The sequence below is a fragment of the Peromyscus eremicus genome, chromosome 14 (genome assembly GCF_949786415.1).
Source record: "Peromyscus eremicus chromosome 14, PerEre_H2_v1, whole genome shotgun sequence".
Classification (NCBI taxonomy): Eukaryota; Metazoa; Chordata; class Mammalia; order Rodentia; family Cricetidae; genus Peromyscus; species Peromyscus eremicus.
The window spans coordinates 22,444,539-22,469,096 of NC_081430.1; the positions used below are offsets into that span (position 1 = coordinate 22,444,539).

The window sequence follows — 24,558 nt, forward strand, 5'->3', positions numbered from 1 at the left end:
GATTAAAGGCATGCCTCACAATGCATGGCTGGCTTTCAGATGAAGAATTAGGGACCTGTTAGTGACCAAAAAAATTTAACAACATAGAAAAGGAAAATCTTAGTCAACTTGGGTTTATACTGCATATACAGAAGATAGCTTAATATTAAAGAGTTCGATTTATGTAGTTCCTCTATAAACAAGGGAGGAAAAGTATCATGATAGTGGTACATGGAGGGAAAAAGTGCTCAATAAAATTTCATCATGAAAAGACTACTAATTTAGGAATAGATGAGAACTTGGCAAAGTTCATGCTTTAGAGTATAGTAAGTCATAGGTTTAGAAATATATGCCTTTAGAACCTCAACAGTCTTTATTAAATAAACTGCCTTTTTAAAATAAATACTATTGGACCTGAATATGTTCAAGTCAAATGGGGTCCCAGCACTGAGTGGGAAGTAGACAAGGGGGTCTCACCCCTAACCAAGAAGCTGTTTGCAATTGATACCTACTTGCAAAGAAAAAATCAGTTTTCTGTAATGGAGTGTCACACTGTATGTCAGCCACACCAGAGGGCAGGCCCCATACCCAGGAGTAGTTAGCTAACACAAAACAGACTCCATGATTTTTGTTTGTTTTTGTTTTTTGTTTGGTTGGCTGTTTGTTTTGTTTGAGATCTTCCCCCCCTCTGGGAGGGGGGACAGAACACACAGAAAATAGAGTAGGTAAGGCGGTCGGGGAGGATATGGGAAGAGATAGGAGAGGAGAAAACATGATCAGACTATACTGTATGAAAAACAATTTTAATAAAGTACTTTGTTATGGGAGTGAATCTTAGTCTAGAGGGCAGAAGCTGGAGTTTCCAAATTCGTGTGCCTCTTTACAGTGACTTTTACAGAGACACATAGATAGTTAAAGGAAAGCATTACTTTATTCAGGGAAGATAACAAAGGAGCTGGGAAGTACGCATATTCCACCTGTGGACTGGCACCCAGAGGACAAAGGGGGAAAGGCAAAGGTGACCTGTTTTATGGGTCGTTCATGTAGTACCTGCCCCTCCCACATTCCTGGAATGTGGACTTTGCAGAGCATGTTCCCGTGTTTGAGTGAACATCGATAGACTGAGCTGCCAGTCTAAGAAAGAAATGTTGTGCCACCTGCTTTTGATTGCTAATTTCTAGAACCTCCCACCAGGGCCGCCACCATTTTCACTTGACATGTAAATCTTCCTTTTTCGGTGTAAAGGTAATAAACTATATACAATTTTCAAATTTATATCCAGTATAAATTCAGGCACAGTGTACTTTCAGCTTTTAGTCTGTATCAGCTAACTTCCTGACATCTGAAGAAATTAGGGCCTTGAAGGATGTATCTCTTCATGGTTTTTGTTTTTGGTGGGGCTGGGGATTGAACCTACTGCAGGTCTTCATTTAACAAAACTTTGAAACTGTTTAAAGTTTATTTTTCTCTTAATTTTTAGCCTATTTTGGGGAATATTTATTGCTAAATTAGCAGTTGAGGAAGGTATCAATTACTTAACCATTATTACTTTGAAGTTCTGCTCTTAAGGATCCAGAGTCACCTTTATGAAGAACGTATGTTTAGGAAAATGAGAAAGGTTTTTTTTTTTTCCCCATCAACCCTCCAGCTAACACTTTTTAGTCCTTTTGTCTTGAATTGAGTCAGAGGAATACTGAGTTTGTGTCTGAGCTTTTGTCCCAAGAGCACTGAGTAATTTCTAAAGGATAAACTATAATGCCTACTATGGGAAAAATTGATACCATATTTACAATTCATGTCCCTGACCTAACAATATATTGCAGTATGATCAGCTGAATTCAGTATAAGTGAAAGTTCTTATACTTTGTGTCACAGTAAAATATATACATATATACATATATACATATATTAACAAATATACATATATATATATATTAACAAAAGAATCTGTTTAGTAATTATAATTTATTTCAAAAGAGGATAGTTATTTTATCCAATAAGGTTTTTACTGAATACTTTATATGACTGACAATACTAGAAGCTCATACAGATACAACTTATCCCTTGGCTGTTTCTCAAGGAATTAAGTCTAGTAAAATTGATTTTAAATTATTTTCAACAAGATGTATCAGTGTATCAGAACTTGTAAATTCTCCTCTATCTTTGTCTTACCTGGAAAACATTGGCTTTTGCTATTATTTCTATTTTATACTGGTAAGCTAAAATGATCTTTTGAATCATTAGCTAGGTGTGCAGGGTTTATAATTTGTATAAAGTTAAGTGTGGTTTATTGCCATATATGATGGCATGCATGTGCCTATGTAGCCTAACTATGTGAGGCTGAGACAGGAGGATCTCCTGAGCCTAGGAGTTTGAGAACATCTTGGGCAACATGAGTGACAAGCAGTCTTAAGATTTGTTTCTTTAATAGCATTTCAGTACTGGTCACACCAATTTATGGTATTATATAAGTTCACTTTTATAATATACATTTTCACTTATATTTTGCCTTTTCTCATTTCTTGAGCATGTCCTATACTATACATTTGACTGATTTCTTTTCAGATATAGATGGAAATATGCTTAATTAATTTTTAAAGTATTTCTAATTCATATTTTACTGAGACCTATAAATTAGTTGCTTATTTCTGCATCAGATTAATTATAATTGTTAAGAATATAGTGTGTGTCAAGGAGGTACTTTTTAATGCGGATGTTATGCTCTAATATATAGATGGATAGCTGTTACTATTGGAAGACAGGTGAATTTATAGCATTTCTGGTTTGCATACTACTAACTTTAGTGTATTATAAATGATTGTATTCAATTCTGGAAAAACAGTAGATATATTTTTATGATTTCTAGCTCTAATGTTTTCTTGATGGCTCAGCTGAAATGATGAAGGGATCCTCAAGTAAGCAGAAATTAATTTATGACTTAAAAACAAAAGCTGGATGTAGTGGCACATGCCTAGCTATGAGATCTCCACACTTCAGAGGATGAAGCAGGACCGCCTTGAGCCAGCTTTGTCTGCATAGGGAGGCCTTGTTTCAAAACAAAACAAGGCAGACTTCAGTAGAAAGAAAGGCTTTTTAATTAAAAGTAGTGTTCATGTTTCAATACTTAATACAGAATACATGGGTATGAAAAAGTGATGTTGTGATTCTGTTTAGTGTTATCCAAATATGAGGAACAGTTTTTATATTTTGTATAAAATAGTTGTTTTGAATTTTTGGAAATTGTTTTTAGTCATTAAAAATCTGAAGAAAGATTTGAATGTTTCTCCCGGAAAAGTACATACATAAAATTTTACTGGAGTTTTAATATTTTCACTTATTTTCTAAAGACCTGTGGACCCTAGCTTAAGAGTTCTTGTTATAAAATGTGAGAGAGGTGGAAAACACTCACATTTTTCTTTATTTCTTTATTCAGTTTTTTTTTCTTTCTTTCTCATTCTTCACTAATACATTGACTGGCAAACATTGGAGTTAATTCAAACACTGAAAGGTGTTTGATAGGTATGATGAAAGTCAAAGGGAATGCCAGTGGTTTAGGAATGAAGTTGTATGTATACTATAAAGCTCAGTTTCTTTAGAATGTAGATATTTGAAGAACCCTGATAAAAATACCCGTTCACTTATAGAACCAGATATGGTGACAGTGCCTTGTCCAGGTCACTCTTGGTTTATAGTTTATTATTTGTTGTTGATGGCATTACTAAACCAGTCTACTAGGTGGCTTAGAGACGTTGAAACCATTTTTTAGGAAGATACTATCTTACAGAAGAAAGTTTTCTGAATTAAAGTCAGAAGCTGTTTGTCTAACGTGTGTCTATAAGAACCCTCACTAGTTATTTCTTCTTCTTTCATTTTACTTGGTTAGCTTGAAAAGTGACCAGTTCTCTTAGAAGACACACATTCTTGTTTTTCATTGCCTATTTGGACTCCCAGCCAATACCCAGAACTTTTGTGTGTTTACTTTTAAATGGAGTTAAACTTTCATAGAGTCCGAATCCCACAAAAGAGTTCTTATACTGACGTGTCATTGGACATCTCCCTTCCCATGTTGTTGTTTTTTTAAATATTATGGCTAGATATTTTTTCCTTCCACTGTAAGCATTTTAAAGGCAGTTAAGATTATCATGTATCTTTGTATTCACCACACTAGAATTCCTCATCTTAATTCATGAACAGACTTTATTTGTTCTCTTCTTTCTGACTTCCTGTGTTGCCCAAACTGAGTTCACATGTTCTTCCTGCCTTTGCCTCCTGGGTGCTGGGATTACCGTGTGCCTGGCCTTGGGACCGTTTTCTTTTTTTTTTTTTTTTTAAGTTAAAATTCTCAGACTTCTCAGGAATGTTATCTGTAGCCATTTACCAGACTTGAGGTCTTCATCCTTATTTTCACCAACTTAGACTAGTGGTTCTCAGTGTAATTAACTGCTTTTCAGGGACCGTATGACAGTGTTGGCCTGTCACCACTGGGTTTGAGTGTTGCTTCCAGTATATAAGTCAAGGATGCTGCTAATATTCTAAAATTCATAGGCCATTTCTCACAACTGTGGATTAGGTAGCGCTGAAGTTAGAGAAATATTGGTACAGCTGAATGTAGTCTTTAAGGAGATCTCTGTGATTCTAAGAAGGCAGCTATATGTGGCATGTTTGTACCTGTTTGGTAAGAAAGGCAGGTTTTTCCTCATAGGTCATAGCTTTTGCTTCTCTGTCCTCATCATGATTGAGCAAGAATGTGTTTTTAGGAGCGTGCTGCTACGGATCAGAGCTACATACTATTGCTATTCATCATACTCAGCTGCTCTTTATTCTGCTGTCAAATGTGTTGCTTCTACTCCATTGTTGCAATCCTAGTTGAGTTTTTATTACTTCTTACCTGGACTATTGCCCTGTTTTTTTATTAAATATTTTATTTTGAGATAATTGTAGATTTTTATGTCATTGTAAGACATACAGAGACATACATATGCTACAATAGTATAACATCTTGTTAGACTATAGTACAATATCACAACCATTGCATTGGTATTAGATGTCTGCTTTTTTAATTCCCCAGTTTCTGAATTGTTTATGTGTGTATTTAGTTCTGAAAATTTTCACATGCATGAGTTTGTATATCTGTCACTAGAGTAAAGATTCAAAACCAGTTTCACCCTCAGCCAGTCCTTCTATTGTTCTTTTCTAACCATAGTCTCCTCCTCCTCACTCTTTCCTCAGTCTTAACTGCCTACAGATTCTAGCCTGCTTTCTGTTTGGTTGTTTTGTGACTACCAATATATTACATGAGGTTGGGCGGTGGTGGCACTCGCCTAGAACCCCAGCACTCAGGAGGCAGAGCCAGGCGGATCTCGATGAGTTCAAGGCCAGCCTGGTCTACAGAGTGAATTTTAGGACATCCAGGGCTACACAGAAAAACCCTGTCTTGAAAAAACAAAATAATAATAATAATAATTACAAGAATGAAACCAAACAGTAGGTAACTTTCTAGGACTGACTTTCATTTAGCATAATTCCCTTCAGATTTATTCAAATTGTTGCATTTTTCAATGATTTGTTCCCTCTTATTGCTCAATAATATTCTACAGAATGAGTATATCCAGTTTTTAAATTGTTGAAGGATACTGGGTTGTGTCTTAGATTTTTTTTTTTTAAATAAATAATGAGTTCTTGTGTTTCTAGAATAGGACTATAATTGCTTGGTCATAGAATAACTTCATATTTGGTCTTGTAAGGAAACTGCCTTACTATCTTCCTGAGTGGGTGTACCATTTTAGATTCCCACTGGCAGTGGATGGTCTATCCAGTTTCTCCACATCATCACCAGTATTTACAGTGTAATTATTCTTTAATTGAGTTTCTCTGTTCCAGTCAGCATTAGTTCAGACTCTCTATTACTTTATAATGGAAATGCCTCGTCTTTCTTCCTACAACTTGTTTGTGGTATCTGTAGAATTCAGACTCCTCAGTTAGGCCCCCAGAGTTATTTGCAGTGTGACTCTTGTCTGCTTTTCTACCCTTGTCTTCGTTCCTATACAGTTGGAAATTCTAAGAATATCAGATAGGTACAACATATAATTGTGTCAGTGCTCCTGTCATGAAGATTAGGATTGTGCACATCTTTGAACAAATGTCTAATATACAGTAAGCAGTAAACGGCAGTTTCTGATTTCTCAGTCCTTAACCTAAATATAACAGGCAGTCAGATATTTGGGGGCCAAATGACTTAAGAGACTAGATACTTAAATTTCTGGACTCCCTGATGTCTTATCATGCATGTAAAAACTGCCTTCTGGAGTTAAGCCTTGCATCCAGTCATTTTCCCATTTAGGAAACTATTTTGTATGTACTGTAAATAACTGGTAGTGAAGTGTGGGGTTTCCTTCTTTTTCTTCATGTAGATTAGATGTTTCTTGAGGACATTAAAGTCCTTAATTTTTCTGTCCTTCACAGTAACCAGGTATGATACACAGGAAAATTCTTCAGTTTTTATATGCTGTTGTGTCCAAATGAATTCATTTAAGGTTGACTTGTATCTTTACAAGTAATAATTCTTTGGTATGATTCAGATGGGATCATTAAAATTAGGAACAGCCATTTAGTGACAATCAAAAGAATCTGTAAGTAGGTAAATAAAATGGTTGACGGGGAATGGTGTTGGAGAGATGGCTCAGCAGTTAAAAGTACTTGCTGCTGTTGGAGAGGACCTGGGTTTGGTTCCCAGCATAACAGGTAACAACTGACTATAACTAGTTCCAGGGGATCTACACCCTTTTCTGGTCTCCACATACAATGCACAGACATGATACATGGACATATATGCAGGGAAAACACTAATGCACGTAAAACAAAAATCTTAACGTTCCAATTAGCTGGTGAATAAACTGACAATACTTTATGCATTTACTAACAGAAACCTTATGTAGTAGAGAGCCCTTGGATTACTGCCTATATTTTTATGTTTTTCTGTTAGTGATTAACCGAATATCCATTATGTGTTATTGTCCGATACATGTACTAAAAAAAGAGAGAAAGGTTACCAGATTCTAAATAGTGTTCTGAAAGTGGTACTACCATGCTTCTGATTTGTTCACCAGGAAGAGCCGAAGGGAAGGGAAATCAGGATTGACTCTGGGGTTTGGGCTTTGAGCGACTGGATGGTTTTCCTGGGAAGACACTTACTCCTTCTTACCTTTTATGTCGTGTTTAAAGTATCTGTTAACATCCCAGGGGACACAGTCAGTCTCAAGTTAGATTTATGAGTTCTGGTACCAAGAGAAGGATTTAAAACTGGCATTAGATTATTCACTGAAGGGTGTGGAACAGCTAGAGGACAGAAGAGCTCAGATTGAGTTTATGTGGAAGAGTAGTGAGCAGTGGGGCAGAAACGGAAAGCAAAGAGGAGTGACCTACATGGAAGTCAAAAGAGCAAGTACTTAGGGCAGAAGTCTAAGAAAGAATGTCGATGAGAGCTTAAGAAGGATGAAAAGTCTTTAATAGCATGTTAGTAGAGTGGTAAGAGAAGCCATATATAAGGAGTTGAGAGAGTGGGATGTATTCTTGGAGATTTGTGACAGTTTTTTGGGGGGAATTGCATTTGAACACAGTTCAAGTGGCATGTGTTGAATGCATAAAATATGTAAAATATATATAGATAGTAGGTTCATTATTTAATACTATTAAATATACCATCTATATGAAAAACTAAAATTTACTAACAGTGCACACAAACAGATTATGGCACCATTTACAGTCAAGAGAATATAGGCAGATACAAAGCTATTCAGTCATTGCTTCATAAATTAACTATAGTTCATACAGGAGTCTAATAATTGCATAGCCACTTCCTGTTGATTTGGGGGAGATCCTTTCTCTACCTGAGTAAGCACTTGTCTCTCTAGTCTATTGTACATCAAAATCAAAAGTGGTGCCCAATTCTCACTTATTTTTCACCATGTATAATATAAACAACATAGAAAGTATGTGTTGACTGTGATCTATGAGGCTTCCTTCTGTTAACAGCAAGCTGCTAGTAGTTAAGTTTTAGAGGAGTTAAAACTTGTAGAGCTAATCAGGAGCAGAGAACAAACTCCAAAAAGTCCTGAGAGCTATTTGCTTCCCAGGCTATGATTATACCATGGAAGAAGGACAGCGTGTCTAATGGCTGCAACCGATCCACTCCTTCCATTGCTTCCAGCATCAAACCCAACCCCACGGTCATCAGTAGATGGAAGGGAAGGATAAGTGCGGTGACAAAGACTAGAAGGTTATCATCAGGAAGGTTTGGAAAACAGCAGAATGGTTTGGTGTAAGAAACTGATATGGTATCCTACCAAACTGATACCAAGGAAGCTGTGACATCTGGACTAGCCCCGGGAACACATTTACAGTGTAAGAAATGGATAAACTGGGATTTGGTGTTAAAAGAGAAAGAAATGTGGAGACAGTCAAAGATGTATCAAAAGTGTAACCATTATAAATGCTATCAATATCCTAAGAGTCCTCCATACAATTACCAACAGAATTATTAGAATGGACAGTGGAGGCACAAATGCCCCAGAAGTCCAGATCTAGCAAACAGCAATCTTAATTAGGGAAAGGTTCTTAACACTACATGTAGAGATAACTGTGAATATAGACAATACTATCTCAGTTCTGTTCAGGGAGGAATGATGGAGGATTCTGACATCATAAAACAGAAAGGTAGCCGCAGAGCAGAAAGATGTATTGGAATCATGGGCACAGTTCTTTGGTGTTTGCCAAAGACTGCCTGAAGAAGGTAAGAATTATCAAAATTAAAACCCAAGATCAGCAAACATTTCAGTGTTGGTACTCAGCTACTTGATAACTGACACAGTTTCCTATCCCACAAGACAAAGAAACAGCTGATCCACACACTTTCCACCTGAGAATCCATCTGTCCCAGAGGCTGACCAGGATAAGGCTGGGCAATCGCAGTTTACCATCTCTTAACAGTTGTCCTCCAGTGAAATCCCAACAGTTAGAAATAAAGAAAAGATTGGAGGTGAACACACTGTTGTTGCTTGTTTTATTAATTACATTCGTATTCATTGTCTTTGCATGATAAGGCTTTTTATTACTTTAACTTTAAATGTCTTGAGTAGAACAAAATTTTTACCCAATATACCTTTAATGATTTTCAAATTGCTTCATATCTGGTCATATCTAAGATTTTTATTTTTAAATTTCATTTGTAAACCGTGTTGGCAACTCCCACCCCCACCAAAAAAACAAAAACAAAAACAAAAAACAAAAACAAACCAGCAGCCAGTAAGATGGCTTAGCAGGTAATGGTACTTACTGCCAACCCTAGATGACTTTAGTTTGGTATTTGGAACCAGTATGGTGGAGAAAACCAACTTCTGCAAGTTGTCTTTTGATTCCCACACATGTGCTTTGGCATGAATGCACCCACCCAACACACATATGTGGGTGCTCACAAACAGTTGCTTTTCAAAAGCAAAACTACAGGTGCCTGTTAATAAAGGTCTTCATTTTCTTAAAGTTAAACTTAAAAATGTGGGTATGGGCATATTTATGGAGCTCAGAAGACATGGGTGCCAGGGATAAACTCAGTGGCTAGAGCTAGCATTATAGGCATGTACCACCGTGATCAGCTTTTTACTTAGGTCTAGGGATCAGTGCCCTGGTCCTCATGCTTGTGTGGCAGGCACTTTACCTCCTGAGCCACCTCCCCAGCCCTGTGAGACGGTATTTTACTGTTTTTGATTGCATTTCTCTGATAGGCAGTGGTACTAATACACTTTTTCTTAAAATTTGTTGGGCTTTGTATGGCTTCTTTTAAGAAATACCTGTTCAGATCATTTGCCCATTTTAGCTGGTTTGTCTTTGTTTTTAAGTTTGAGTTCCTCATACATACTGGATATTAACCCTCTATGAGATGAGTAGTTGGCAGATTTATTCTCCCATTGTATAGGTTGTCTCTGCTCTGTATTCTTTGCTTTTTCTGTGTAAAGGCTTTAAAATTTCATATAATCCTGTTTGTCGGCTTTCACTTTTTAAAATGTTCTGTGCTTCTGGGGTTCTTTCTAGGAAACCATTGCCTACAGTGATGTCTTGATGTGTTTTCCGTATATATATACATTTTTACACTGATTATGGTTTCTAGACTTACTACATTTATGTCTTTAATCTCCCTTGAATTGTTTATGTACAGGTTGAGAGATGGGGGTTAAATTTCAGTCTTCTGAAGAAATCAGAAGAGCTTGTCCTTTCTCCAGTGTGTATTTGTTCCACTTTGATTGGAAAATAGTAGTTGGCTATAGAAATGTGTGTTTACTTCGGGATCTCTGTTCTTTTCCTTTGATCCGTTTGTTTCATAAAGCATGACCTTATACATATTACAGTGGAATGTGTGGGTTCTGCAGTGTCTCTTGAAATCAGCTATTATTATTATGCTTCCAGTTTTGTTCTCTTGGACCAGGATTGCTTTGACTATTTGAGATCTTTTGTGCTTCCATACGAATTGTAGGATATTTTTCTAGTTCTGTGAAGATCATTGGTATTTTGATGGAGGCTACATTGAATACATAGATACCTTTGTGTAGTGTAGATATTTTAATAATTTTTCAACCTAGAAACCTGTAAAATCTTTGCTTTTTGTATCTTCAATTTCTTTTTCTTTTGTGTTTAGTAGTTTTCCTTTTAGATGCTTTTCATTTTCTTGGTGACGTTTACTCTTAGGTATTTTGTTTTATTATAGGTATTGTGGTGGAATTATTTTCATGATTTGTCCTCAAAAATTTATCAGTGTATAGAGAAGCCATTGTTTTTTTTTTTTTTCTTAAATGCTGCTACTTTATTCAGCTCATCAGTTGTAATAGTCTTTTGATGGCATCTCAGGTTTTCTGTGTGTCCTATCATCTCAAACAAGGATGATTTTACTTCTGCTCCTCTTTGTGTGTCCTTTATTTCTTCTCTTGCCTGCTTGGCCCCACATAGTTTCTCCTTGCGTATTGAATAAGGAGTGGTGAACACCTTTCTTTTCTTCCTGATCTTAGAGGAAGTCTGTTCAGTATGACACTAGCTGTGGGTTGGTTGAGTATAGCCTTTATTACGTTGAGATATGATCCTTTTCTACATTATTTGTTGAGTTCTCCATTTTAAAGCTTTGGGTTCTCTTTAAATGGTTAATTAGGTTTATTTTTGTGCTTAGTCTGCATGACTTAAAATAGATGTTCTTACTCTATTTATATTTATTTTTATGTTTCAGTTTGCCTTTTTTCTTGTTTTCTATTTTGTATGCATCTTTAGCAAAAACAAAACAGAACAAACAGAAACACGCACACACACACAAAAAACCCTACCAAAAAAATCAAACTAGCCACATGCATGCTTATTTTTATCTTTAAGTTATCTTTAATTATGCCCCATTTCAGTTTATTTTTAACTCAGCCACCAATATATTCTAATACTCAACCATATGTGTGTTATATTCATAAATATGGTATACCTAATATATTTGTATGTATATTTATACCATATGTATTAGGGTTATCTCCTTTTTAAGAAGTTTAAATAGCAGTTAAATTTTTTTATATGTATGCATATGGGCATGTACATAGCATGAACACACAGAAATCAGAGGACAATTTGCTGGGGCTAGTTCTCTCCTACCATGTAGATCCCAGAGAGTGAACTCACCTCAGGTTGGGTAGCAAGAACTATTACCCACTGAGCCATTTCTTAGGCCCTATGATCATTTCTTATAGAGTAGGTTGAGGCTTTTTAGTCTTTTTAACAAAAATTTTTTTATAACTTTACCTGAAAAAGTAGAAATCATATTTTATTTGTCTTTAGTGTTTATTTTTTGTATATGAGTGTGAGGAGGTCAGAGGAAAACTTTCCATAGACAGTTCCTGCCAACCTTGTTGAAGCAGGGTCTTGTTTCTGTTACTCCGCATATTCCAGGCTAGCTGGCTATGAGATTCCTGCCAGTTCTGTCTCTACTACCCATCTTGTAGTAGAAGTGCTAGGATTACAGGTGCATGCCACTGCATCCAGCATTCTACCTGGGTTCCAGGGAGCAAACACTGGTACAAGGCTTGTATACTTTGACCCATTGAGACATTTCCCCAGATCTGGGTTTTATTTAATAACATGATTTTGGTTGCTTTTTTAAAATGTTTAACTGTACACAGTGTTCATTCTTAGGTTTTAATATAGAAAAATCTATGCTAAGTTCTTTTATTGATATTTCATTATATGTTTATAACTTTTAAAGAGATTAATTTATTGGGTCAAGTTCTCACTTTTGAGCCCAAGCTGTCCTTGAACTTGGAGCATTCTCCTCACCCTAGCTGCCAAATGCTGGAGTTTTACAAGCATGAGCCACCAAGCTAAGATGACTGTAGAATTCTTTTATACTCACTTTTCCTGTGTATACTCTTGTCAGAGAATCTTAGAGTTGTCTTGAACTTTGAAGCTAGCTGTATATTCCTCCCCATCTCCACTATTGGTGGTTTATTTATTCTGTCTGGGTGCCTTTAATATTCTTTGACATTTGTTGAGTTCAACATGACTCTTATCTCAGTGATTCACCTGGATTTATTGTATAAAAATTAAGTTTGTTAGTTTAGAAGATTAAATTTTAGATTTAATTAGATTAATAAAGATTAAAAATTAAAACTAATTTTTTTTTTTATCATTTGTACTAGTTTATCTCACAAGCAGTGTTTCTGATCTTTGGGTGTATATCGACAAACAAAATAGGTGAAAATCCCTTTCCTTAGGTAGAGCCTGTATATTGTGTCAGGGTAAGTCTTCTCTTCCCACATCCTTCCCCCTCCCCCCAAAAGAAAGAAAAATAAGATATGACTATTACATAGCATTGAGATATGAGTAAGTTATATAGTGTTGTGGGGATTAGTAGTGGAAGAGGGCTGGGGAAGACTGCAGCAGAATTTCAATATTTAATGGCTTTTACTGTGGGCTTCCTTGAGATACAAAGAGAACAGCCAATGCAAAAGTGCTAATGCAACAACATTGTTGACATGTTAAATTGTCGAAGAAGCCATGTAGCTGGAGGGAATAAATAATGAAAACAGTGGAGAATGAGGTCAATATAAAGTGGCATTGCAAGGCTTGCAGGCCATCTGTTGGGGAGTTCTGGTTGCTCTCTTGAGAATGGCCTAGCTTTATAGGGAATACCAGTAAAAGCACTTGTATAGAAATACATGTTATTTTTTTTCTTACTATCTTTACTGTTAATTCCTTGAGTTCACAAAGCTATCATTATATCATGTATCTGGATTACTAATCTATACATCTGCTTAGCAACTGGAAATAAGGTGTGGGAGGAAAAGAGAGAGAAAGGATTATGTTGAATAAGTTTTCCTGGGACAAACAGGGAACAAACCCCTGATATGTCACAGAGAGTAGCACAAAGAAATGGTTCCACTCTATTCTAGTTTGGTGAGCTAATGCGCTTAGTTGGGTTTACTTTCAGGAGCACAGATGGGAGGTTACTTGTGGAAGCACAGGCAACTACACCACCGGAATCTCCCTTAATCCCAGAAATGTTAACCACTTATATATTCTCAGGGTTAGATGAGCTACCTTGTATGATTAGTAAATGCTTTGTAGGGCTGCCTTGTGACCCACCTCATGTGTCACCTCATCTACAAGAGAATGTTAGTAGACCTGTAGGTGGAGTTTTCTTTACCACCTGCCAGATCCCAAGTAACTAACACAGAAGGCTAATATTAATTATAAACACTTGGCCAATAGCTCAGGCTTGTTACTAGCTAACTCTTATATTTTTAATTAACCCATATTTTTATCTACACTTTGCCACGTGGCTTGGTACCTTTTCTCACTATGGCATGTCCATCTCTGGCTGATAATTCCTCTGACTATACCTTTCTTCCCAGCATTCTCTGTTTAGCTCTTGCCCTAACCTTATCATGTCCAGCTATTGGCCAGTCAGTTTTTTATTAAGCCAATCACAGTAACATATGTTCACACAGTGTAAAGGAATATTCCACATAGGCCTAATGTTACGAAAGTCTTCTGTGGGTAATCACAGTTAAAATGACTTACAGATGGCAGTGGCCATATCATACCCAGAGGATAGGATTCCACAACAGATGTCTTAAGTATTTTTAGTTTGAGCAACTTGAAATAGAATTGCCAACCATTGACATGTATAGAAGTAGTTAGTCTTCGTCTGCCAGCCAGCTCCCACATCACAACACAGAGACTTATTATGAAAGCTTAGTCGATAGCTTAGGCTTGTTTCTAACTAGCTCTTAAAACTTAAATTAACCCATTTCTATTAATTTACTTTCTGTCTTGTGGCACATGGCTTATTATCTCATCTCTTACATGTTTTCCTTGTCTTCCTCCATGTCTCCTTGTGACTCTGCCCTTCTTCCCAGTATCCTCTGTGCCTGGAAATCCTATGTAGCTATTGGCCATTCAGCTCTTTATTAAACCATTCAGAGTGACATATCTTTACATAGTATAACCAAATATCTTGCAACATATAGTTTATTTTATGGAAAACATCAGGAATTTTGGACATGTTAAAAAGTCTCTCTTAGACATTGGAGTAAAGTTATTTTACATCACTTAGAGTTCAGGAGAAAGGTGCATTCGACTATTCGTTTGCATTATCAGTATGTAGATGGCATAACCAAGAGGGTGAGTGTATATGGAGAAGATAATCAAGGGTGAGGTATGAGTCATTCATACCATTATTACAGAGTATGCTGAAAAATATGCCACAAAGTAATAGGATGGTCTCCTTGAAGTCCACTAAAGAGACTGCTAAGAAGTCAAGGAAAATGAGAACTGAGAACTGTTGGAAAACAATCATCTGTACTTTATCAGATGGATTTAGAAGCATGTTGAGTGTCATGGGGACTAATTTGAGTGCATGTTTAAGAGTGAAGGAAGGAAAATTGGAGCCAGCTAGTACAAATGATGTCTGCATGGTTTGTCTATCAGAAGTATACCCAGTATCTTAGCTCAGCAGCTAACAAGGAGAGACTTCTTTTTTAAACATGAGCAAACCCTACTCCTAGATAAAGAGCTATAGACAATTAATGACTTGAGATGGAAAATCCATCTTCCCCAGGGATGAACCCCATAATTGGTTATCTTATATCAAATGGTCAACCCTAAAAATATACACATGAGTAAAGCTAAGTAGACTCAGAAAGTTGTATATATATTAATTTGTGTATATATGCATATGTTTGTATGACAAAAGTTTAAAAGAGGCCATGAATTTGAGAGTAGTGGGTGTGTTTCTAGAGAGGAAACTGGAGGGAGAAGATGGAGGGGAAAGGGATGTTGTAAATAAAGTACATATACATGAAATTTTTAAAAAATTGAGAGCAAACTCCATGTATTTGGGTATATGTAATAGGAGTGATCTGGTAAAAAGGTAGCATGCTAATGATCCTTAATATTTTATTCTGATGTTTTTAGTCATAGTCTTTTCTTTTCTGCTGCTGCCAAAAGATTTTCTTTACATTTCTTCATTTATCTTGTTTTGCATTTAATTTTTATCTCAAAAACAATGTCTAAGAGAGTTCCAGATTTTCTTGCTTTCTTAAGTTCTTTGAAAGCCTAGCTGTGCTTAAGTTTTGTTCAGAGTTTATGTTTATAAGGTTTTAACATTATTCATTATAATGTTTATATGAGTATGTTGCTGATATTGTTGCACTAAGGGGGAGGGGAGAAAACTATTTGTCTTCCTTGTCTGTTCATTTATACTGAGAATTTAAACTATCTGCTATACATTTAATTAATAACATAGTTTACATTATTTGCAAATATAAGCATGATTTTGCAGACATAAAATTTGTTTTAAAAATAGCAGTATAAATAGCATAAATTCTTGCTTATGAAGGTAGTAACAATTAAAATTGTGTCATTATAAATCAGATCTTGTTTTTCATTGACATTTTTTAATTGGAGACTTCATTTCTCACTAAATGTAAAAAAAAACCAACAAGCTATTTATATAAACAACATATATCCTTGTTTTTCTCTTATTTCAGAGAACCAGGTAGCATTTTATAAAAGTTGTAGTTATCTTTAATCCCAGCACTCGGGAGGCAAAGCCAGGCGGATCTCTGAGTTCGAGGCCAGCCTGGGCTACCAAGTGAGTCCTAGGAAAGGTGCAAAGCTACACAGAGAAACCCTGTCTCGAAAAAAAAAAAAAAAAAAAAAAGTTGTAGTTATCTAGTCTTAGTTTATTGGTTTTAAATTATATGTTATTTTGAGTTAGTGTGAATTAATGGCTTTATAGATCAGTAACTCTAGCCAAGGGATGAATCTCAATGTGGAGAGCTTAAAATCCTGCATTTGTCAGATACGTAAATCTTCATACTTGGGAAGTGGAGGGAGACATATGTAACAAGTCTGTCTCTGTCCTGCCAGCAGCTATCAAATAATGACACAGATTTATTATTAATTATAAAAGCTTGGCCTTTCTTAGGCTTGTCCCACTAGCTCTTATAACTTCAATTAACCCATTTATTTTAATGTATGTTCTGTCGAGTAGCTGGTTACCTCATCTCTTCATACTGCCCATGCTGCTTTCTCCATGTCTGGCTGGTGACTCTGCCTTCTTCTTCCCAGAGTCTTATCTGTGCTTGTAAGTCCTGCCTATACCTCTTGCCTGGCTACTGGATGTTTTTTATTAAACTAATCACAGCAGTATATCTTCACACAGTGTACAAATAGCCCACAACATTCCCCCTCCCCCATTTTTGTCTAAATAAAATGGAAAGGTTCTAGGACTGTTTCACAGAGAAACCCTGTCTGAAAAAAAACAAAAAGAAAAAAGGGGGTGGGGGGAGATTTTAACTCTAATACAGTAAAATCATATACTATAAGGACAGTCAAGTAAGAAATACATTTACAATGTTCATTCTATCTGTATATGGCAAATTTATCTTTTTAGATCTCAAAACATTTTCTTAGATAAACAATTTAAGCTTTTATGTTTCTCAATCTTATAAACTTTACATCTTTTATATAAGCTTCTTTTTTGAGTTTGGTAACAAGGAGGACTAATTATAACTATCTAGTCTTCAACTCCATCAGAGACCCAAGAAGGATATAATATTATCTGAGTAAACAGGAAGTGGAGAGCAGACGACTTCCAGAACTATAGAAATGACAGAAACAGCTATCTGGACAGTTATCCCTTACCCCAAAGTTTCTCTGCAACTTTGAGGCATCTATCTTCACCCTTCAGGCCTAGGATATCTGACAGACTTTTCTGTGAAGCAGGAATTTTGAAGGACTGTTCTACCTTGTTTTGGCAAAGTGCATCAGTTGCTTTCTTTTGTGTCTTGCTTGTCTCATTTGGGCAACATACTGTCAGCAGTTGAGGCAAGGGCAATTTCTTGCCCAGTGACTAACTTTTGCCACAAAGAAAGTAAACTCCAGGTCTGGAGAGATGAGATGGCTCAGTGGTTAAGAGCATTGACTGCTCTTCCAGAGGTCATGAGTTCAATTCCTAGCACCCACATGGCAGCTAGCAACTGTCTGTAACTATAAGATCTGACACCCTCACACAGATACACAAATAGGCAGAACACCCAATGCACAAAAAATAAAAATAAATTATTAAAAAAATAAAGGAAAGTAAACTCCATATGGAGGTTCTTCAATGACCATCATTCTTTATTTTAAAGTAAATTGGTACTGCCAGGAGCAGACGTGTCTCACTGTCATGAAAAGCCTTAGGTTATTGAAATATTTTAAATGTCATATTCCATAGGTCTTTGAAGTGCTTGAAGACCATCTGTCTATTTAAAATATATCTCTGTTTAACCTTGAAAACATACCTAACATGACTACATGTTTTGATTATTATAGATGGCTAACTACTAACCTGTGTTTCTTAATTATATATTACATTTTAAATGAGCAGAATAGGTACAATAGAAACATATATACAGTATAACAAAAATAACCTTAAATTTGTATCAGTATACCAAAATCCATACCACTGTAAAGTATTTGAGACTAGTGGTTGTTGAAAAGTAAACTCAACAATCCACCTGTTTATCCCATCATTCCTATACTATATGCCCCCTTTTTCCCTTCAGAAAGAGATCCCTGAATATAATCTTTCAGCTTTTTTCCTGATCGTGGCCAATAACAACTTGTTACCAACCCCCTAAACAATGACAAACATCTATAATCCACCGAATGACCAAAAACCTCGCCTCTTGGGAATGTGGACATCATGTTCTCTAGACTGCTTCCTGTTGTTTGGGGGCAGTGGCATCTTTAGGGGACCCTGAGAAAATTGGGATACTGCTGAGGTCCTGGGAGAGCTAGCTGTATAGTTTGTTGTACTGTCTCTGTGTATTGGGGAAGTACAGTGCATATCTTATCTGAAGTCCTGGATTGGAATATCGCTTGAAGCTGGATCTTCTCAGCTAGCAGCTTTGAAGTTGTTCTGGATGCAGATTTTGAGAAAACTGCAACAGAGGCATTCTGAGAGGCTGGATTATCTGAGCTACTTGTTTTCATTGGTGTATGGTCCTTTTATTCTTTCTGAAAACACACAAGCTTTTAAAGGTGACATATACCTGCATTAACACAAGTATGGAATGTACAGTGTGCACAAGTCAGCTAAAGATTTTTTTTATTCTGTGTTTGAGCAGGTAAAAGGCACCAATCTACTTTATAAGTCCATTTGGACTGTATAACCAAACTAATATAAATCTCTATCCATGTCATATGAAAGGATGGCTTATAATAAGTCATGAGGACTCTAGCCAACAAGATTTACCATGTTTCATCCAGTCTCAGAGCTGTTCCCATGTCAGGGGATCAGCTTATACATCATCTGTCCTGTTGTCTTTCTTGTTTTTTTTCCCCCTCATTTCTGTAGCCAAGATCCTTACTAATTTTGAAGAGAACCGTAACTTTTTATTTCCTGTGGAAACAAAAGCATAACCTCTCCCCAATGCAACATATTTTCTGACTTCCATTTTGAAGTTAAGACATTCTTAAAATAAATAGGTTGATTCAATTTAGCAGTTTCCATAATCCAATGTCTCAGCAGCTATTGTATTTTTGTACATGAGCATTTAAAAATTTCAGAGTCAACAAATTACTGTACAGGATCCAGACACCCTGTGTATATCCAGTCTTTTTGTGGCTTATTCTTTTTATATTACTTTATTCCTTTTTTAAAGAATTTATTATCTTTAAACTGTATTTTTCCTATGATGGTCTATAACCATTTTCATTAGCATCTATATCTGTTCAGAGATTTTCTCATTCTGGACCTGACTTTATTAAGTGCCAGTAGCCACTCACTTGCAGTGTACTCTGATGTGTGCCAAACCTTAAACTGCTAAGTGGCTGCTGAGCAGCTCTGGCTGTTGGCTGCCACTCCCCCCTCCCCTTCCCCGAGGACCTAGCCTCATGTCAGCTTCAGCAGTACTGGACAGTACTGCATGGTACTGCCCTAGCACTGGAGATTGGCTGAGTCCCAGTGGCAGGCATTTTTACCTAGCATGCCAGTTGCTTAAGTGCTCTGCCACACAGCAGGGCCTCTTAAAAGAGCCTCACCTCTGTATGCTGTGAACAGTGGGCTCTGTGTACATGCCCCCAAGTTGTACGCCATTTGTAATGAGTCTCTGTACCACCAGCCAGCTCCCAAATAACAACATGGAGACTTATTATGAACGCTTGGCCTTAGCTTAGACTTGTCCTACTAGCTCTTATAATTTAAAGTAACCCATTTATTTTAATCTACATTTTATTTATTTTTTATTTTTATTTTTCAAGACACATTTCTCTGTGTAGCTTTGGAGCCTTTCCTGGAACTCACTTTGTAGCCCAGGCTGACCTCGAACTCACAGAGATCCACCTGATTCTGCCTCCCAAGTGCTGTGATTAAAGGCATGCGCCACCACCACCTGGCCCTATGTTTTATTTTAATCTACATTCTGTCATGTGGCTCATTACCTCATCTCTCCATACTGTCCATGCTGTTTCCTCCATGTCTGACTGGCGACTCCACCTTCTTCCCCGAGTCCTCTCTTTTCCTGGAAGTCCTGCCTATACCTCTTGTCTAGCTATTGGCCATCTAGCTCTTCATTAAACCAATCACAGCAATATATCTCACACAGTGTACAAATAGCCCACAACATGGGGGCAGCCTTGGGCTACAGAATGGAACCTTATCTCAACAACAAATCCCTGAATTCTTGAGGAACTCCCTGGAGTGATTCTGCTGGCTAAGAACTATGAATTATAGACCAAAAAGAGCTGTACGCATTGTAACTCATTTTGAAAGGTGTATCTGATCTAAAACACCTTTTCTTTCTTTTTTTAAATAGTTTATCTACATACCCTAGGTTGAGTTGACTTTGTGACCCAGACTGACTTTGAACTAGCAGCATTCTGGCTAGCTCAGCCTCACAGTACTAAGGCTGTAGGTGTACACCATATGCCCTGCCCCAGATTACTTTTTAGCTTGTAAACCTCTTTGTGGCAGTATCCTTAGGAAACAGACTGGTCATATAGGTTGGTCTCCTCCCCTATAATGATTATCAGAGCAGACCTGTATTAAAGTGTCCCTTAGAGCTGCTGAAAAGTCCTTGCTCTAAGATCTTGCCTTTTTATTGTAGTAGATTAGTAGCACCATACCTGGTGGTTTCAGAATTAAATCCCCTGCCTTGTTAACTTAGGGCCTAGAAGTACACTTTTGAGCTTATGCCAGATAATCTACCTTATTTTGATTCCTTTTATTAACCCACCAAATTTAGTGAAATATTCAGGTGTTCTAAAACAAAGTTAAGACTTTACTTTTTCCTCTCCCCAACATCAAGTGGGGATATAATTACTTCAGTCATCTCAGAGTTTAAATTGGTTTTGAATGGCCAATAATAAAAATGTAATCTCTTAACAGTGAATTGCAACATTTAAGACTAACTAGACAGCTTACTTTTAAAAAATTATTTTTAATTTTATATATGTGTGTGTTTGTGTGTCCATGCTTATATAGGTATGTGCATGTGAGTACAGGTGCCTGTGAAGGCCAGAGACATCAGATACTTGTAGATGGGTGCTGGGGACCAAACTCAAGTTGTCTTCGGGAGCAGTACATTCTCTTAATCACTGAGCCATCTTTCCAGCCCCAGCTATCTTACACTTAAAAAAAAAAGTAACTCTTTAACTTTACAGACTAAGAGTTCTTTACCTCTTCATTTCTGTTACACTGTTATATCCTGGACATTGCTGGTGAGTAGAGGTGCAGTTTCTTTAGCAGTAAACAGACAAAAAAAGTTTTGCTTCAGGTTGTCCTTTTCCATTCAAATTGTAATGCAGCTACTAGTTTGTAACTTGAAAAGGATCTTACTTCCAAGAAAAAAGAACTTAGCCACTTACCTCTACCTGGCTTTTAAGTACAGTTTCTGCTACTTCCTGGACATTTGGTGGTGGTCAGTTGGAGAATAAGATTATAGACTGTTTAACTAGGTAAGTTAGGTTTTGAGCCAGAATACTAATGACCTATTGTAAATAGTCTTTGCTTACTAAGAGTTGTGTATTCTCTTTCTTACTAGGAAGTGTTAGTGACTGAGGATTTGAAAGTTAGATTTCATGAGCTCTGGCAGTTTGCTGAGTGAAAGGACTAAAATATTCAAGGTGTCCAGTGTAGAGACTAAAACAAGTTTCCTGTAGAAAGAATGGGGAAAATGAGAGATGTTTTTGGGCATTAGATAAGATGATGGTATCTGTGCTTACTCTTCTTGCTCCACTTTTCTGACTGCAAAGTGTGGTTTTGTCCTATTTGTAAGTCTGCAACAATGCTTACTCACTGTATGAATTTGTGTCGGGGTGTGCATGCTGTTATTTATTTTTGTTTATTTGGTTGGTTTGGTTTATACCAGGGAAAATAAAAAATTTGTATATGAAGTTAGACTGAAAGAATCTAAGGTTGTGAATGAAAGTGCTCTAACATTTCTTTTTGTGTTTGAAGACTTCATCTTCCTATACTTCAGAAACCCCAACTGGGTGTTTGCAACAGCATCATCTTTGGAGATAACATCTAGTCCAGAAAGTTGAGTTAGTATCTGTCTCCTGAACAGATGGATTTCAGACAGTGTTCATTGTGTTTTTAACATGTTCACTTCCTAGTAAAGAATCCATTTTCTCTCTAATGTTAGATTTTGTTTCATTTCTTTACTTTTCTGAAGATGTTATGTGTGTTCCTTCAGAAAACGATGTTAAAATGTAAAGGGAGTAGATAGGAAGAGAAGGGTGGTGGTGACATTGAAAGTTTATAATCAGTCGAGCATAACTTGTTCTTACAAAGAAAAGTTCATACAGAATCACAGTTTACCTCGAAGGCTAAATAAAGTTGACCACATATAAAACAAGGAGGGATGTTAGTTATTGTCCTTTGTGTTAACATTGAGAAATTATTTTTTTCCAATCTCTTATTTATCCAGTCCATTTATTTTTCAAAGAGACCATTTTCTTCTAGTCAGCCTTTTATTTTTTTTTTCCCTGTTCATTTCTGTCTCTCTAGTTTACATACAGCAGAATTTATCAGGGCAAATATTACTGGGCACTTGGATTGAATGTGACTTTTACTTCTTTTGGTCCAAAGTATTTATTTACGTTGCTTGGAAATATTCTGGAGAAGATAAACATTAATAGTTTTAATTTGAATATGTTTTCTTATAGCAGAAAAAGAAAACTAAGACCTTCAATCCACCAACACGTAGGAATTGGGAAAGTAATTACTTTGGGATGCCCCTCCAGGATCTGGTTACAGCTGAGAAGCCTATACCACTGTTTGTTGAAAAATGTGTGGAATTTATTGAAGACACAGGTAGGCTAGAAGAATCAATACATGAGATTTGATTTATATTTGCATTTTTGGTACAATAACAGTTTGTCAGATGTTTGTGATATGTTAAAGCTTTATTTGAGCCTTATAGTTCCCATTAGTGCCATTTCAGTCACCTTGAAGGTAGTTATCTGGAACTTTATTGTTGATCAGTAGTAATTTTGAAGATCTTGAACATAATAAATATGTTGAAAGTTAAAATATTAAACTTACCTAATTCTGAAATTTATAATAGCTATAATATTAAGAGATTACTTTTATAATTTTTTAAAAATATTTTCAACCTAATACTATTTATGTTACTTATTTTACACATGAGTAGTTTTCTTTTAAAAGTTAAAGCCATAATTATATATTTACAAATGGCAGTTCATTCTGTGTGTGATTTCCTATTTATTCAGCAGTTCTAGCTTGATATCGTTTTATATGGTTTGAATTATGTTTATAAGGAATGTATAGATATCTTCACAGTTCTAAAAACAGGTTTGCATTTATGTTTGCTTTGCTGTAATATAGATCATTAAAACTGAAAAAAATCGCCGGGCGGTGGTGGCACACGCCTTTAATCCCAGCACTTGGGAGGCAGAGGCAGGCGGATCTCTGTGAGTTCGAGGCCAGCCTGGGCTACCAAGTGAGTCCCAGGAAAGGCGCAAAGCTACACAGAGAAACCCTGTCTTGAAAAACCAAAAAAAAAAAAAAAATGAAAAAAATCAGAGTTGGGGTAGTAAGTGTTGGGAAATAGATTTGAAAAAAAATATGCTTGAGTGTATTTTATTTATTGTTTTTGAGACAAGGCCTCACTTTGTATCTGTGGAACTGTGTAGATCAGTTTATCCTCAAACTCACAGAAATCCTGCTGCCTCTACCTCCTGGATGCTGGGATTAAAGGCATTTGCCAACATACCTGACTATTGAGCATATTTTAAATGAGCTCGAAATTAACCGTGGACCTGAGTGATTGAATGAACTTCAATTATAAAAAAGTTTAAAAACACGAGCTACATCAGTTTTAGCTTTATTTGCTTGTAATGTTCTTTTTGAGATATATAAGCTTTTGGGTTTTTTTGTTTGTTTGTTTGAACTAGTATAGCCATGTCTTATCTAAATAATCATGCTTAGTTTTGCTCATGGATGCCCTACCTTTTATTCCAATTATCAGCTTATTTCTGTACATAACCAGTTTGTCTATTTGATGAGGAATGATGACTTCTGGTTTTAGTAAGGGATAGAATATAGGAAAGTACTGTTATTTACTAGTATCATGATTGACATAATATATATCTCCATTCAATTGGTACATGTTAATTTTTAGAGTCTACATTTGATGTGAATTAACTTACATTTTCTTTCCTTCAACAAACACTTAAGAAATGAGTGGTAGACAAATTTCTTGTTCGAAGTTAAGACAGGAAAAACAAATGCAAAGATTTTTCTAATACTAGCTCTCTGCTTTGGACTTACTGACTTCTCATTTTCTGTAGTAATATATTTAGGCCTTGTGAATACAACATGTTTGTTGTTGTTTGGGGAAGGGATCTCATGTATTCTAGGCTGACCTTGAACTTGTGTTACTCTTCTACTTCCCAAGTGCTAGTTAGGATATAAGGCATGCACAACTAGATTGTGTTTTATCTGGTTTTGAGGATCAAACCCAGTGCTTCCCGAATACTAGGAAAGCATCT

The 24,558-nt window shown here is 36.3% G+C and overlaps 1 protein-coding gene across 3 annotated transcripts in view; it reads left to right on the forward strand.

Annotated features, from left to right (window-relative positions):
* Positions 1–24,558, forward strand: part of Arhgap5 (Rho GTPase activating protein 5) — a 78,077-nt gene that overhangs the window by 22,871 nt on the left and 30,648 nt on the right. For 2 of the 3 annotated variants that reach the window (XM_059280033.1, XM_059280032.1), the window contains exon 3: positions 22,711–22,858. In XM_059280033.1, the coding sequence (XP_059136016.1) occupies positions 22,711–22,858 (148 nt within the window). The remainder of the gene's footprint in view (positions 1–22,710; positions 22,859–24,558) is intronic. The other variant, XM_059280034.1, reaches the window with a different exon arrangement.